Raw genomic sequence first — 15,687 nt, 5'->3', positions numbered from 1 at the left:
TGCCGAAAATGTGCTGCTAACTTGTGGATGGGCAGAGAGTATCCATGGATGAATGTTCCGTACAGTACATACTCCATACTGCGTACGCTCCTTTCGATAGTTCGCTGTCTGGCGGCACTTGGACCGGCTAGAGGGCCCCGTTCACCGGACTCTCTTTCCAGAATCCTTTTTTCACTGCCGTCCATCTGGCCTGTTTCTTGACGATCGATCCCACCGTTGTGAAACGAGGATCAGCTGCTGTCGGGTCTCTTTGGCGAGGTGAAGTCCTGGGATCTTGCAGCGGTTTCAGCCACTTTGCAACACCGGGCAGAACGGCGGAGCCAAGACGACCAGAAAGCGGTCAGAGGAGGAACAGCAGGCAGTCGGCTTAGTAAGGGATGTGTTACTCCGCCCGGAGGAAAAGAGGACCCATTGAGGAGGGCCATGGGTTAGTCCCGAGTTTGCAGGCGACGGTCCGCGTCCGTTGGGCCTTCGTGGTACGGACAGCTGCACGCAATGCGCAGTGCTAATTATTTTCCCTGGCCGTTGAACAGAAAGAAGCTTCAACCGCATCGCCGGGTTGTCTGAGCTTGGGTCCACATCCCGTCGCGCCGTGATGCTAGCCGTCTCGGTGCTAGCACGTCAGCCTGGATACAGCAGAGCTGCAAGTTGCCTCTAGTCACGTCTGTTGAGAATCTCTCCAGCCGGCAGGGTTCCAGAGGCCGTCTGGCACCAGGAGGTTAGGACGGCCTTAGGCTCTGCAGGGCGAGGCCAGCTGTACGTGACGGGCCCGAAGCTTTGGGCGGTGATGGCTCTCGTCCCGGGTGCGGAGGGCCTGGGGGCCCTAAAGCCAGCTAACCACCCCGCCCAGCTCTCGTCCGCCAGCTGCACAACCTTAAAGCCCTCACGCTCCCCTCCTGTTGAGCCTCTTATGATCCCGATCTGACGACCTCTGCTGTCCTGCGCCTGCATTAGCAGCCCGCATAGCCCGGCCCAAGACCCCAATTTTTGGGATCTTCCCTTCGTCTCCGTCCTACTACCTACTTTTCCTTCGCGGCACTGCGTGTTCGGCCCGCCAGCTCCGCGTCGCCTTTCTTTGTACTCACAAATTCATTAATGCTGTCGTTATCGTCAGAGTCTGCAGCCTCCTTCGACTCCCCGTCCGTCTGCGCCTGCCTCGTTCGCCCGTCTGACAGATGTCCTCGCTTCACTGCCACCCGCTCCACTTCTAGACCGCTGGCTCTGCGTCCGGTAACTTCCCCCTGCCAGCCTCGTTACCCGCTCCAGAGCTCCCAATCTTCTCCAGGGAATCTCCCTTCCAGCTCACGCGGCCACCATGATGCCCAGCTACCAGTACGGCCAGCCTCAGCCGGCGGCTACTGGGACCCCATCTCCTCACTCTCCCTACAACCTGCAGTCAACATTTCCTGCTAGCTCTTCGCGACAAAGACAAAACTCCAACGCCATGGACATCTATGCCGTCACAGATCCGGCCCAGAGGGATCAGGCCGGTGCTACCGGCTGGGGCAGCAACGGATCTCCAACCTCGGTGGCTCCCACCTACAAGTATGTTCTGGGCACAAATACACCCCCGAGGGTCACAACCGGAGATCGGGCCACTCAATTGCTAATGTGCAACTCTTCGAAAGGAACTCCGAGCAGTACCCCAACCACCAGGAGAACGGACGGACCTATCATGGATTCCGCAAGGGAGTCTACATGTTACCGTGCGATGAACAGGAGCAGGACCGCCTTGATATCTTCCACAAGGTCTTCACCGTAGCGCGGGTCTCGGATGGACTGATTTACGCTCCACATCCCACCGATGGACGGTTTCTCGATCTGGGCTGTGGCACAGGAATCTGGGCCATCGACGTGGCGAATAAATATCCGGATGCGTCTGTCGTGGGGGTGGATCTGGCTGCCATACAGCCGTCGAACCATCCGAAGAACTGCGCCTTCTACGCCCCGTGGGACTACGAGAGTCCGTGGGCGCTGGGTGAAGACTCCTGGGACCTGATCCACTTGCAAATGGGCTGCGGGAGTGTCACCAGTTGGCCGAGCCTCTACCGTAGGATATTCGCCCATCTCAAACCGGGTGCGTGGTTCGAACAGGTCGAGATTGATTTTGAGCCTCGCTGTGATGACCGGTCCCTGGATGGCTCGGCTCTGCGTAGTTGGTATCAATATTTAAAACAGGCTACTGAGGATACCATGAGGCCCATCGCCCACAGCGCACGCGAGACGATGAGACATTTGCAGGATGCTGGATTCGTCGAAATCGACCATCAGATGGTTGGGCTACCCTTGAACCCATGGCATCAGGATGAGCATGAGAAAACGGTGGGACGGTGGTACAATCTGGCCATCTCAGAGAGCATCGAGACACTCAGCCTTGCTCCGTTTAGCCGTGTCTTTCATTGGTCAGTGGATGAAATAAAAAGCATTGCAGCGAATGTCCAAACCGAAGCTTTCAACAAAGAAATCCATTGCTACAATATTCTCCATATATATCAAGCGCGGAAGCCTGTTGCCAATTAGAGGTGAGATCAGCGGGTTTCCCCATCTGCCTCCACCCTGAGCACTCGCTGATGCACCCTACACAACCCTCTCAAGGCCTGGATATTGTTCCTGAGCGTTGTCCGCGTTCCAGTTCTTGATCTTTTTTTCCCCTGGACGATATGATCTACTGAACGGGTCTTCATTATCAATGCCCTTATGCAACGCCAGCCCTATACTTGAGGCACTCTTTCACGACGACTTTGAGAAAAACATTGAACGTCCTGCCATCGCAGTTGGAATAAGCCTGCACAATTGACGCATATTTGGAGTACCGAAGACCTGATGCTTGTTCCATGCTACGATGTTATCACTGAATGGCTTTGGGCCAGAATACGCTGTCAGCATTGAAATTTCAGGTCCAACGACCTTGGGGAATGTCGTTGACGACGCATGTTGCAGATTCTCCGACTCACTCACTACCATTGGGAGGGAGCATTTGCAAGAACAGATGAGACTGACCACGCTATGGGTGAGAATAATGCTTTGCCACCTATGGTCGTGGTATCGGATTCGCAACGTTTGGTTGAGTAGTAAGGGATAGAAGGGACAAGATTATGGAAGAAAAGGCACTGGGTCAAAGAAAACAACATGAAGTATATGACAGGGATAAAAAATATAAGAAAAGGATGGGATAGAATTTTTCTTTTTTCTTTTTTTCTTTTTTCTCTCCAAATTTATCTCGATGTGGCACCTTTGTCTAGAGCCTTTCCATCGGTCCCATCTCTGCGGTGACGCTTGTCTGCCTTGAAACGAACAACGGCATTTTCCGCGGCGTTCTAGGTCGATTTACGTGCAGAGTGGCATTATACCCCCCGGCCCGGCTGCTGGCCTCTTGCTACAATGCTCATTCTTCGATACGTGTATCCACGATTGATCCATTCAGACTGGTGTTCCGGATTTCCCCTCTCGTTTTCTTTGCCTTGCGGCTTGTTGATATTGTTGATGTCCTTTTGTGTTATGTTATGAGCTATGATCATTTTTTGTTTCCTTTCTCCCTGAGTTCTCGTTCTCGAACCGACCATGTAATAGTAATTGCTGCCCAAGTGGTGGCTAGGTAACCTACCTGTGGCTGCAGCACGATCTAGCTAAGGAGGCTGGAGAACTACCTAGATAAGACGAGACGAGACGAGATGAAGATAAAGCCCTTGATTGATTAATTGATAGTAATGGACTTCCTTCGATTCGCGGATTATTCAATCAGTCGATTTGCTTAATGACTTAGCTGATAACCTGCCCCCGTCTGCCGCCCCAACTATGTAGCTGCTTCATTATTCTCTCTCCGTCCTTTCGGTTAGGGTAGGTAGGCCCCGTGACGCGGCAGTCAGTGGGTGGCTTTCAGTCAGAGAGCCTTCTTCTGGCGCAGGATCGGAATCGGATCCATGGAGCAAAATGTCCCTTCCGTTGTGGTCATGGTCATGATATAGTCATGGTATAATGATATATGATTATATATACATGGGCAATATGAATATGGATACATATCGTACAATACATGTCAAAATGGGTAATATGAAAAAAAAAGTTCTAGTAGACCCCCGGGGCAGATCCCAACCAGACCTGACTTGACCTGATCTGATATTATGATGCTCCGTTGAACTCCTGACAACCGAACCGAACCAAAGCAAACCAGACCTGTTCCATTCCATTCACACCTGGGAATCGACTTATGCTTTTGTTTGTAAGATGTCCCACCCCAAGAAAGAAACGCGAAAAAAAGAAGGCATCTAGTTCATTTTTCGTCGTCCTCTATTACCCTGACCTTTGGAGACGCCGTTTGTCGTGGCCTGCCTGCCCGCGGCTCCAGCTCCAGATCCGGCCCCCTCGTCCCCATTCATCCACTCGCGTCCCGCGCCGGGACTCCTCCGCCGCATCGTGCCGGGGCCGACGGCGACGATGTCCTCCTCGCTCTCGCTGTCCGAGATATCCAGGAGGACGGGCATACGGAAGGTCTCCGTCTGCTGCTGCTGCGCCCCGTCGACGACGGCCTCGCCAACGCCTCCTTCCTTGACGGGTTCGATGGTCAGCACGTCGGGGATCTCGTCCTCCTGGTCGAGACGGCGCTGGTGGATCTCCTCGGCGGGGTGGATGTCGTACTCGTCCTCGCGCTCCTCGTAGGCCACGTTCTCCTCGACTTCGACGAAGTCCGGGGCCAGCGCGGACCATTTCTGGGGTGTGATGATCGACCAGGTGTAGATGCAGCCGGATTCGAGGCCGCAGGCGACGACCATCGGTCGGGATGGGTGCCATTCCACCACGCCTAGTTCCTCCCGGGGTCCTTCGAGGATCTTCACCAGCGAGCCGTGGCTGCGTTCCCAGACGTAGATGTCCGGGTTCATGAACGTCGACGCGGTCACGAATTCCCCCGTCGATGAGAACGCGACGTGGTTCCAGCTCAACCGGTTCACGACGTCCTGGAATTTATGCTCCACCTCTAGCTTGATGTTCCCCGGGTCCAGGCCGACTCCCAACTGCGATAGATCCGGCATGACGATCGTCCGGATGACGCGGTCTGAGCTGTTGACGAGCAAGTCCCGTCCGTTGCTCGCGAGACGGAGGAGGATCACGACCCCGTTGCACAACCGTGTCGAGTGGATCATCGTGCAGGTCTGCGTCTCGATGATGTTGATCCAGCCCTTCGAGGTGCCTGCGATGATGTGGTTACCCAACGCGGTGAAGATGCTGACGCAGGTGGAGTGTTTGGCGTCCTGGGCGGCTTGTTTTTTGGCCACGGCAGGGTCGACATCTTCCTGGTTGAGCTGGGGACGGAGGGGAGCGGAGGGGAGGATACGTTTGACGGGTTTCGGGGAGGAGATGTCGACGAGGACGGGTTGGTCTTCGAAGAGGGAGGCGACGAAGAGCCAGCTATTTAGATAGTCAGTGGGGTCCGTTCCGGAATTTATGTCGTAGCTGCGTGAGACAACTGTCTGAGGAGGTAACGTACTGATTAAAAGGATGCAATTCTGCGATATAGACCGGGGCTTCGAATCTGACTGTGCGCACGCGTGAGCCGTCTTTCATGTCCCAGAGAATGCACTTCCAATCTTGAGAAGAGCTCAGTAAATATCTGCCGCATCGTGACCAGCTGCAAGACTCGAATCCGATTAGTTTTATGCTCCACCACTTTTGTAATCTACCATTTCTGGCCGCAGAGACATGTACCTTAGGGATTGGATCTGCCTGGTATGCCCTCGTAACTTGCGCGCGACTCCGTTTGTCTCGACGTCAAAGATCACTACTGTGCCATCGACCTAAACAATGTCAGCTTCTCTGCTCGATTCTGCGCCTGCATCTGTAACCACGTACCCTTCCAGAAGCAAGGAAATCTCCTCGACGGTTGAATCGCAGACACGTTGCATGGCCACTTCCTATAAGCTGTTCAGTATTGTCTGTACCAGGGCTATATATAGCTTTCAGGTGTTGCAACGCACTTAGCTTGTCAGTCAGGGTATCAGGGTAGTCCTGCGCAAGGACAAAGGGATCAATGAGTGAAAGATTCATGGCGTAGGACGGTAGAAGAGAGAAGAATGTGAGAGACTGAGGACAGAAACAAAGAACGGCCCTGCCTGGTTGACAGCCAGGAGGGGATGATCACGTCCTTGGGAGGTCGGCCGCGGGGACGTACTGTATCCGTAGGACTGGTCGGACTGGGACCGGGGGCTGGAAGCCTGGAAGGGAGAGGACCAGACCAGCCGCTGCACCAGGAGCCGTTTAAACCGTGCATATTAGTGTGGGCATGTGCCGGGCGGTCAGCGCCTCGGGGCCCGGAGCAAACCCCGACGAATGCCGACTGGCGCCACATCATGGCACTAGCGCTAGCGCCTTTTAGTGTGCAGTGCCTAGCCTGCCCTGCGGCTCATGAAAACTCGAGCTAAAAGTCCTGCCCGATCGCAGGTGAGGCAACATCCAGACAAACTCCCTTTCATCACCGCGCCAGACCTCACGCCCATCGCCCAACGCCCAGAGATATCGCGTTTCGCATCGCGATATCTTTTCTTGAGCCTGAGACTACGACGAGACCGACCGTTGCGCCCCTCTTTTAACGATTCCGAAGCTTCGCGACGTCGGGTTGAGATAGGGTCGTGGGCGCCCTCGTGGCAAGGGCTGCCAAAGGCCTCACCGGCCAGCAGCAGCAACCCTCTCTCCATCGTCGCTACATCGCGCGTTGGAGATTCTTTCTCCTTGGACTTGATATTCTGAACGGACTCTGCGACGAGCTGTCATCATCCAGTCGAAGACGGTCGATATCACGAGTTTCCTTCACCGATCGGTTGGGGTAAAACGCCTTTTGAGTCTCTCACCGAGTCCACGTTGTCACGACCACAACCGCCAAAATGTCGAACGTCTACTTCCCATACTCCAAGGCGCCATTGCGCACGATTAAGGAGATCCAGTTTGGTCTCCTCTCACCGGAGGAGATCAAACGGATGTCCGTGGTGCATGTTGAGTATCCAGAGACTATGGTTTGTGCTGCTTCTCTCACGCCCTTCTGCCGCTCGAGCTCGTGAGAGCAGCGCTAATAAGGTCGCAAAACAGGATGAGCAGAGGCAGAGGCCCCGGACCAAGGGTCTGAACGATCCTCGCCTGGGTACGATCGATCGTCAATGGACTTGCGAGACCTGCGAGGAAGGGCAGAAGGAATGTCCTGGACATTTTGGTCACATCGAACTCGCGACTCCTGTTTTCCACATTGGTACGTTCGATGGTCTTATCGGTCCTCTCTATCTATGATCCTGCTAACGCTTCATTCCTAGGTTTCCTGACCAAGATCAAGAAGTTGCTGGAGACGGTCTGCCACAACTGTGGAAAGATCAAGGCCAATACGGTTAGTCATCCCTCATGGGATGGCAAATCATACTATGGCAATATTTGCTGACATTAATGGAATCAGTCCGATCCTAAGTTTCTCGATGCCCTGCGTACGCGAGACCCCAAGAGACGTTTCGATCAGATCTGGCGCCTGTCCAAGGATGTCTTGATCTGTGAAGCTGATCCCCCTCCTGACGAGGATGAGCCGTTCAAGGAGAAGGAAGGCTCAAAGCCCCAGAGGTCGCACGGCGGATGCGGTAACGCTCAGCCTACGATCCGAAGGGAGGGAATCAGTCTGGTCGGAACATGGAAGCCCAACAAGCAGAACATGATGGACGATACCGATATCCAGCAGCCGGAGAAGAAACAGATCACCCCTCAGATGGCCCTCAATGTTTTCCGGAATATCTCTCATGAAGATGTCCGGATAATGGGTCTGAGCAATGATTATGCCCGCCCTGAGTGGATGATCATTACCGTACTGCCCGTTCCTCCACCTCCGGTTCGTCCAAGTGTTCTTGTTGGCGGCAGTGGTACCGGCCAGCGCGGTGAAGATGACTTGACATACAAGCTGGCAGAAATTGTCCGCGCGAACCAGAACGTCCAGCGTTGCGAACAAGAGGGTGCCCCCGAACATGTGGTCCGCGAGTTCGAGTCCTTGTTGCAGTATCACGTTGCAACCTACATGGACAACGACATTGCTGGTCAACCCAAGGCCATGCAGAAGTCTAATCGTCCAGTCAAGGCAATTCGCGGCCGTCTAAAGGGTAAGGAAGGTCGTCTTCGTCAGAACTTGATGGGCAAGCGTGTCGACTTTTCTGCGCGTACTGTCATCACGGGTGACCCCAATCTGTCGCTGGACGAAGTTGGTGTTCCAAGGAGTATCGCTAGGACCTTGACGTACCCGGAAGTCGTCACGCCCTACAACATCGATAAGCTTCAGCAGCTTGTGATGAACGGTCCTAATGAGCATCCCGGAGCGAGATACATCGTTCGAGACAACGGAGAGCGCATTGACCTTCGTCATGCCAGAAGGGCTGGTGGCCAGCAACTGTTGTATGGCTGGAAGGTCGAACGCCATATCATGGATGGCGATGTGATTCTGTTCAACCGACAGCCGTCGCTGCACAAGGAATCTATGATGGGTCACCGTGTGCGCGTCATGCCATATTCGACGTTCCGACTTAACCTGTCTGTTACGACTCCTTACAACGCTGATTTCGATGGTGATGAAATGAACTTGCACGTGCCCCAGAGCGAAGAGTCTCGCGCGGAACTGAGTCAGCTTTGCATGGTTCCATTGAACATCGTATCACCCCAGCGAAATGGTCCCCTGATGGGTATCGTCCAAGATACTCTCTGTGGTATCTACAAGATCTGCCGGCGTGATGTGTTCCTGACCAAGGAGCAAGTGATGAATATCATGTTGTGGGTACCCGACTGGGACGGTGTAATTCCTCAGCCGGCCATTCTGAAGCCTAGACCGAGATGGACCGGAAAGCAGATGATCAGCATGGTTCTTCCTCCGGGTTTGAACCTCCTGCGTGTCGATAAGGACTCAGCATCGCTGCGAGAGAAGTTCTGTCCATCGACTGACGGCGGTCTCCTCATCCACGGCGGGCAGCTGATGTATGGCATGTTCTCGAAGAAGACAGTTGGTGCTAGCGGCGGTGGTGTCATCCATACCATTTTCAACGAGTATGGGCCAGCGACCGCAATGGCATTTTTCAACGGTGCTCAAACAGTGGTCAACTACTGGCTTCTGCACAACGGTTTCAGTATCGGTATCGGTGACACGATTCCTGATCCAGCTACCATCCAGAAGATCGAAGAGTGTGTTCGCTTACGCAAACGGGAGGTTGATGAAATTACTGCGCAGGCAACGGACAACCTCTTGGAGCCGTTGCCCGGTATGAACGTGCGTGAAACTTTCGAAAGCAAGGTCTCCCGTGCTCTGAACAACGCTCGTGATCAGGCTGGTGACGCGACGGAGAAGAGCTTGAAAGACTTGAATAATGCCATCCAGATGGCCCGTTCTGGATCGAAGGGTTCGACTATTAACATCTCCCAAATGACTGCCGTTGTCGGACAGCAGTCCGTTGAGGGCAAGCGTATTCCTTTCGGCTTCAAGTACCGCACCTTGCCTCATTTCACAAAGGATGACTACTCTCCAGAGTCTCGTGGCTTTGTTGAAAACTCGTATCTCCGTGGTCTGACGCCTACCGAATTCTTCTTCCACGCTATGGCTGGTCGTGAGGGTCTCATTGACACTGCAGTGAAGACCGCAGAGACTGGTTATATTCAAAGAAAGCTGGTTAAGGCTCTGGAAGAGGTCATGGTCAAGTATGACGGTACAGTTCGTAACTCATTGGGTGACGTTATCCAGTTCCTCTATGGAGAGGATGGCCTCGATGGCGCTCATATCGAGAACCAGAGAGTCGATGTCATCAGATGTTCGGACGAGAAGTTCCGTCAGCGGTTCCGTGTCGACCTGATGGATCCTGAAATGACCCTGGGACCGGACGTGCTGGAGCAGGCTACGGAAATCGCAGGTGACATAGAGGTTCAGAAATACCTTGACGAGGAATGGGAACAGCTTCTGAAGGACCGCGAGTTCCTTCGCAGTGTCGCCAAGGAGGACGAGGAGATGATGCAACTTCCAATTAATGTGCAGCGTATCCTCGAGTCTGCCAAGACGACCTTTAGAATCCGTGATGGAACTATTAGCGACCTTCACCCGGCAGAAGTCATTCCTCAGGTCCGTGCCCTTCTGGATCGCCTGGTGGTTGTTCGCGGAGATGATATCATCTCGCGAGAGGCTCAAGAGAACGCCACGATGTTGTTCAAGGCGCAGCTTCGTTCGCGGCTTGCATTCCGCAGACTCGTCACCGAGTATTCTATGAACAAGCTTGCATTCCAGCATGTCCTCGGTGCCATCGAGAGCAAGTTTGCCAAGGCGGTTGCCAACCCAGGCGAGATGGTCGGTGTTCTTGCTGCCCAATCCATTGGCGAGCCTGCTACGCAGATGACACTGAACACTTTTCACTTCGCTGGTGTGTCGTCCAAGAACGTTACTCTCGGTGTGCCTCGTCTTAAGGAAATTCTCAACGTGGCTACCAACATCAAGACGCCATCGATGACGGTCTACCAGGAGCCTTCAAGAGCCCACAATAAGGAGGCTGCCAAGGAGCTCCGAAGCGTTGTTGAACACACTAGCTTGAGATCAGTTACTGAGGCGACTGAAATCTACTATGATCCGGACATTCAATCCACTGTCATTGAGAATGATAGAGACATGGTGGAGTCTTACTTCATCATTCCTGAGGATGTCACGGACGATTCCACTCGCCAGTCTAAATGGCTACTCCGTATCATCTTGAGTCGGCCGAAGCTTCTTGACAAAGGCCTTACCGTGCAGGACGTCGCTACGAAGATCAAGGAGGCTTATCCTAAGGATATCGCGGTCATCTTCAGTGACAACAACGCCGATGAGCAGGTCATCCGCATTCGTCAGATCCAGGACTACAAGGAAGAGGAAGAGGACGATGACATGGAGTACGATGTCACGCTCAAGAAGCTGGAGCAGCATCTACTCGATACCCTTACTCTCCGTGGAGTCGCTGGTGTCGAGCGTGCGTTCATCAACGAGAAGAACAAGGTTCGCGTTCTCGAGGATGGATCTCTCTTCCAAAGCAAGAACGATGACTTGTGCAAGGAATGGGTTCTTGAAACAAGCGGCTCCTCCCTCGGCGAGGTTCTGGCGATTCCTGGAGTGGATGCTACCCGTACCTACTCCAACCAGTTCATCGAGGTGTTTGAGGTCTTTGGTATTGAGGCTGCGCGAACTGCGGTTTTGCGTGAGTTGACTCAGGTGCTTGCTTTCGACGGTTCCTACGTCAACCACCGTCATTTGGCGCTTCTGGTCGATGTCATGACAGTTAGAGGATACCTTACTCCAGTCACCCGTCATGGTATCAACCGTGCAGACAATGGTGCACTGATGAGATGTTCCTTCGAAGAGACGGTCGAGATCCTTCTGGACGCTGCCGCTTTTGGTGAGCTCGATGACTGCCGCGGTGTGTCCGAGAACTTGATCCTCGGACAGATGGCCCCTGCGGGAACCGGTGAATTCGACGTCTACCTAGACCAGAACATGCTGAACACTGTTGTGTCGAACAACGCGAGGTTCGGTCTCATGGGAACGATCGGCGCCAAGGACGCCATCATCTCTGATGGCGCTGCGACCCAATATGATACTGGTTCACCCATGCAGGAAGCCGCCTATATTGGTACGCCTGACCCTGACTCGAAGTTCTCGCCGATCCGACAGGCGGGATCCGAGACCCCTGATGGCTTGACCCCGTACCAGCCGCAACCCGGTTTTCCTGGCGGCGGCTTCAGCCCTATGGCCAGGAGCCCCGGCGGCTACTCACCGAGCAGCCCCTTCAACACGAGTCCAACATCTCCGGGCTATTCGCCGTCTTCGAGCTACTCTCCCACGTCTCCCGGTATGGTTACAAGCCCGCGTTTCGTAACCTCGCCAGGGTTCTCGCCGGCCAGTCCCTCGTTTGCGCCTACATCACCTGCATACTCGCCCACGTCCCCAGCGTATGGGCAAGCGTCCCCGACATCACCGTCTTACTCCCCTACATCACCGGGCTTTTCGCCAACCTCGCCAAACTACAGCCCTACGTCGCCGAGTTTCAGTCCGGCATCTCCTGCATTTAGCCCTACATCTCCCAGCTACAGTCCGACCAGCCCCGTTATTGGTGCTACTGGCCGACACCTATCTCCTACTTCTCCTACTTCACCGAAGTATACTCCGACTTCCCCTGGATGGTCTCCTACGAGCCCTGAGCAATACTCCCCAACCTCACCTAATTTCGCTGGCTCTCCGACGTCTCCTGGCGGACCTACCTCCCCAGGTTATAGCCCAACCTCGCCGGCTTACAACCCGACGTAAGTTACTTCAATTATCAAAATTCCGATGTGCATCTCACTGACAGAACTATTAGGTCTCCACGCCAGTGAAGTTAGCCTCTTCGTGCTGCGTTTCATGGTTTCTTGTTGTACCACCACCCCGTTTCCCTTCACACAAACCATACAAAAAGAACCATCTTGCATCTTAGGTCTCGGAATTGGTTGGTCATTTTCTTTCATGATCTGGGCGTCTGTTTCTCTCGTCGATGTATCGTTTTCAAGTTCTCACCAGAAGAGGTTCGAATTGCTTTCTTTCCTGATTCTGAGCAGCCCGTTCCAAAAATTGTGAATGATCAGGGGCTGGTTGTGCGAAAGTTTTTTCCTGTTTCTGCAAAGAGAAATCCACAGAGCACTTTTAAGTCTAGACGCTATCGCGCGCATAATAGCTTGGAGTTGGAGAGGCTTTTTTCCTCTCAAGTGGCGTTATCCCCCATGCCTTCAATGATGAACGTTTGTTATTGATTGTATTAGTGTTTCTGTTCTTCGGTTCCATGTACACAGCTTAACCCAAGCCGAGTAGGAGAATAACATGAATACACTAAGTTGCTTATGAAAGCCTGACAATGTAGTTGTCATAAGGAATTTGACCAGTGCTCTCCTAAAGATTGTGAAACTAAAAGAAAAGAAAGTACCAGGCCACCAGACGTTACAAAAAGACAAACTTTAGATGAGTTTCAATATCAAAGCAGTGAGCACGTGCCGCATGGCAGCGAACATGAAAGTAATCAAGTACGGTACTCGGTGGATAAATGAGATTCTCTGGCCGGTAAAATCATGAGCAGGACCAGCACCCACTGGACGCTAAGTGAGTTGTACGTTTTATCTATCCTCTGGTGAGCGGGCAGCTGAATGTTGAGGCGCCCTGTGTCAGAGCCGTCGATTGGGGAAGAAGTCGGCGAAATTAAGCTCCGTGCGGATAGGTGGCCCGTACCGCATCAGGACAGCTCCAGCTCCTGTTCATGAACTCCAAGCGCAAGGCGCGATTTCACATCTCGTCCGCTCCAGCCGCAAGGACTGTGATGTGCTCTTGAGAATCAGGGTCGCAATGCGCCTCTCACTAACCATACAAACCTAGTCTACGCAGGCACGATGAATAGGTTGGGCTTATGGCGCATCCTGCCGTGCGCGTTGCGTAAGACTTCCCCAGAGCTGCTGCGAATCTCAGATCCATGAGGTCAACTGACACGTTGCATTTATTTCAGTTTTATTGCAAGCGTTCGTGGTTGAAGCCCGGACGTCTTCGAGCGATGCGTCCCAGTCAACGGATATCGCTCGCGAACCATACCAGAATGGAGCCGATCCATCGACGAACGAAGGCGAGGGGACAAACGTCTGGGATGGAAGCGGTAAGGAATTTGGTCTCATGAGCATGGGGCTTTACTGACTGTCTCTGCGCCCCTTCCAGAATACGTCGACTCCGCCCTACAGATCCTACGGGATTCCAAGATCCCCGTCGTGAAACATGAAAGGCCATCTGGCTTCTTCGGACACACCCTCCATTATGCGAAGGAAGCCTTCTACATTCTCTTCCTGAATAGTCCAGTGTCGGATCAATATGCGGAACCTAGCGTGCAGAAACAGAAGATGAATCCCAATCTCGCCAAGGCCGTCAAGGAGCTGAAGGTTGCGGCGGAGGAGGCCCAGAACCCTGATGCGATGTTCCTGCTGGCTGAGATGAACTTCTACGGCAATTTTACACATCCGCGCGATTTCAAGGAGGCCTTCAAATGGTACTCAAACCTTGCTTCCTTGACTGGAAACAGTACGGCGCAGTATATGGTGGGCTTCATGTACGCGACAGGGATCGGGGACGCGGTTGAGCGTGACCAGGCAAAGGCATTGCTGTACCATACCTTTGCTGCAGAACAGGGCAATACGAGGTCAGAAATGACGATTGCGTTCCGAAACCATGTCGGCATCGGAACACCAAGAGACTGCGACCAAGCTACCTACTACTACAAGAAAGTGGCGGATAAGGCTATTGCCTATTACAGGTCCGGACCACCTGGTGGCCAGAGCATGGTTCGAGAGTCATACCGCTGGGCTGACGAGGAAGGTGGTGTCTATGGTGAAGGTGCAAGCGTGTCAAGCTCGGGTCCGAACGCAATCAGAGACGGACCGCATTCGAGCTCTGATGCCAGCCTCGAGGATGTCCTCGAATATCTGGATCTGATGTCTAAGAAGGGTGAGCTGAAGGCAACCTTTAGTCTCGGTAAGATGCATTATGAGGGCACGCGAACAATGCCGAGGAACTTCCGAAAGGCCATGAAGTATTTCAAGCTCGTCGCAAAGCGATACTGGACCAAGGATGGCACAGTCAGTACGAGTCATCCGGTAGGAATCGAGAAGATTGCGTCCAAAGCCGCCGGACATATCGGAATGATGTACCTTCGCGGGGAAGGCGTGGAGCAGAATTTCGCAACCGCTCTCACTTGGTTCAAACGGGGGCTTGCGAACGGTGACCCTCTTTGTCAGCACGAGATCGGTTTGATGTACCTGCACGGATATGGGGTCCCTCAGGATGCGTACAAGGCTGCTTCGTATTTCAAGGCGGCTTCTGAACAGGACTTCCCAGCCTCAGAGACGAGATTAGGCGCTCTGTTTCTGGATCAAGGAGACGTTGCGACAGCCACTAAGTACTTTGAGCTAGCCGCTCGCTGGGGATGGATGGAAGCGTTTTACTACCTTGCAGAAATTGCGAACAATGGCATCGGGAGGGAGCGGCATTGTGGAATAGCTTCTGCCTACTACAAGATGGTTGCCGAGAGAGCAGAACAGATCCACTCCTCCTTCATCGAAGCTAATACTGCCTACGAGAATGGCGACAAAGAGACGGCACTGATCGGAGCGATGATGGCTGCTGAGCAGGGCTACGAGAACGCGCAGTCAAATGTGGCATATCTCCTTGATGAGCAGCGCTCAGTGCTGTCACTGGATTCCATCCTCCCTTGGGCGAAAAAGAGACGCCCACCACTGCTCCGGAACCCAGAGTTAGCCTTGATCTACTGGACCCGTTCTGCGAAGCAGGCAAATGTGGACTCTCTTGTTAAGATGGGCGACTATTACCTTGCAGGGATCGGTACCGCCCCCGATGCTGAAAAGGCTTCCATCTGCTACCACACCGCTGCCGAGGCTCATCATAGTGCTCAGGCGTTTTGGAACCTTGGCTGGATGCATGAGAATGGCGTCGCTGTTGATCAAGACTTCCACATGGCCAAGAGGTACTATGATTTGGCCCTCGAGACGAACAAGGAAGCGTATCTGCCGGTAAAGCTAAGTCTCATAAAATTACGAATACGATCCTTCTGGAACCGTATCACGAATGGGAAGGTTAACCCCATTCAGGAAGAGCCTGGTAAG

At 53.4% G+C, this 15,687-nt stretch overlaps 4 protein-coding genes across 4 annotated transcripts in view; 3 read left to right on the top strand and 1 right to left on the bottom strand.

The window, feature by feature from the left end:
* Positions 1-1,315: 1,315 nt before the first annotated feature.
* On the top strand, positions 1,316-2,520 carry VTN00DRAFT_9219 (uncharacterized protein; the record flags this gene model as incomplete). The annotated part of the gene is made up of 2 exons (XM_069436155.1): positions 1,316-1,545; positions 1,629-2,520. 2 exons carry the CDS (start codon positions 1,316-1,318, stop codon positions 2,518-2,520), a joined length of 1,122 nt encoding a protein of 373 aa, XP_069284804.1.
* A 1,745-nt stretch (positions 2,521-4,265) lies between these two features.
* Positions 4,266-6,039, bottom strand: VTN00DRAFT_9218 (uncharacterized protein; the record flags this gene model as incomplete). Its single annotated transcript, XM_069436154.1, has 5 exons — positions 4,266-5,403; positions 5,483-5,623; positions 5,701-5,789; positions 5,845-5,906; positions 5,970-6,039. 5 exons carry the CDS (start codon positions 6,037-6,039, stop codon positions 4,266-4,268), a joined length of 1,500 nt encoding a protein of 499 aa, XP_069284803.1.
* Positions 6,040-6,872: 833 nt separating this feature from the next.
* On the top strand, positions 6,873-12,378 carry VTN00DRAFT_9217 (DNA-directed RNA polymerase II subunit RPB1; the record flags this gene model as incomplete). The annotated part of the gene is made up of 5 exons (XM_069436153.1): positions 6,873-7,001; positions 7,075-7,231; positions 7,293-7,363; positions 7,430-12,306; positions 12,363-12,378. 5 exons carry the CDS (start codon positions 6,873-6,875, stop codon positions 12,376-12,378), a joined length of 5,250 nt encoding a protein of 1,749 aa, XP_069284802.1.
* A 1,038-nt stretch (positions 12,379-13,416) lies between these two features.
* The window catches only part of VTN00DRAFT_9216 (uncharacterized protein), a gene marked incomplete at both ends in the record, with an annotated part of 3,160 nt that continues 889 nt past the window's right edge, over positions 13,417-15,687 (top strand). The window contains 3 exons of the mRNA XM_069436152.1: positions 13,417-13,459; positions 13,530-13,673; positions 13,733-15,594. Of these exons, the coding sequence (XP_069284801.1) occupies positions 13,417-13,459; positions 13,530-13,673; positions 13,733-15,594 (2,049 nt within the window). The remainder of the gene's footprint in view (positions 13,460-13,529; positions 13,674-13,732; positions 15,595-15,687) is intronic.

Source organism: Thermoascus crustaceus (assembly GCF_041956765.1).
Source record: "Thermoascus crustaceus strain CBS 181.67 unplaced genomic scaffold VTN00scaffold_7, whole genome shotgun sequence".
NCBI lineage: Eukaryota > Fungi > Ascomycota > Eurotiomycetes > Eurotiales > Thermoascaceae > Thermoascus > Thermoascus crustaceus.
The sequence above is the reverse complement of the archived record's forward strand: the minus strand, read 5'-3'. Positions and strand labels throughout refer to the sequence as shown.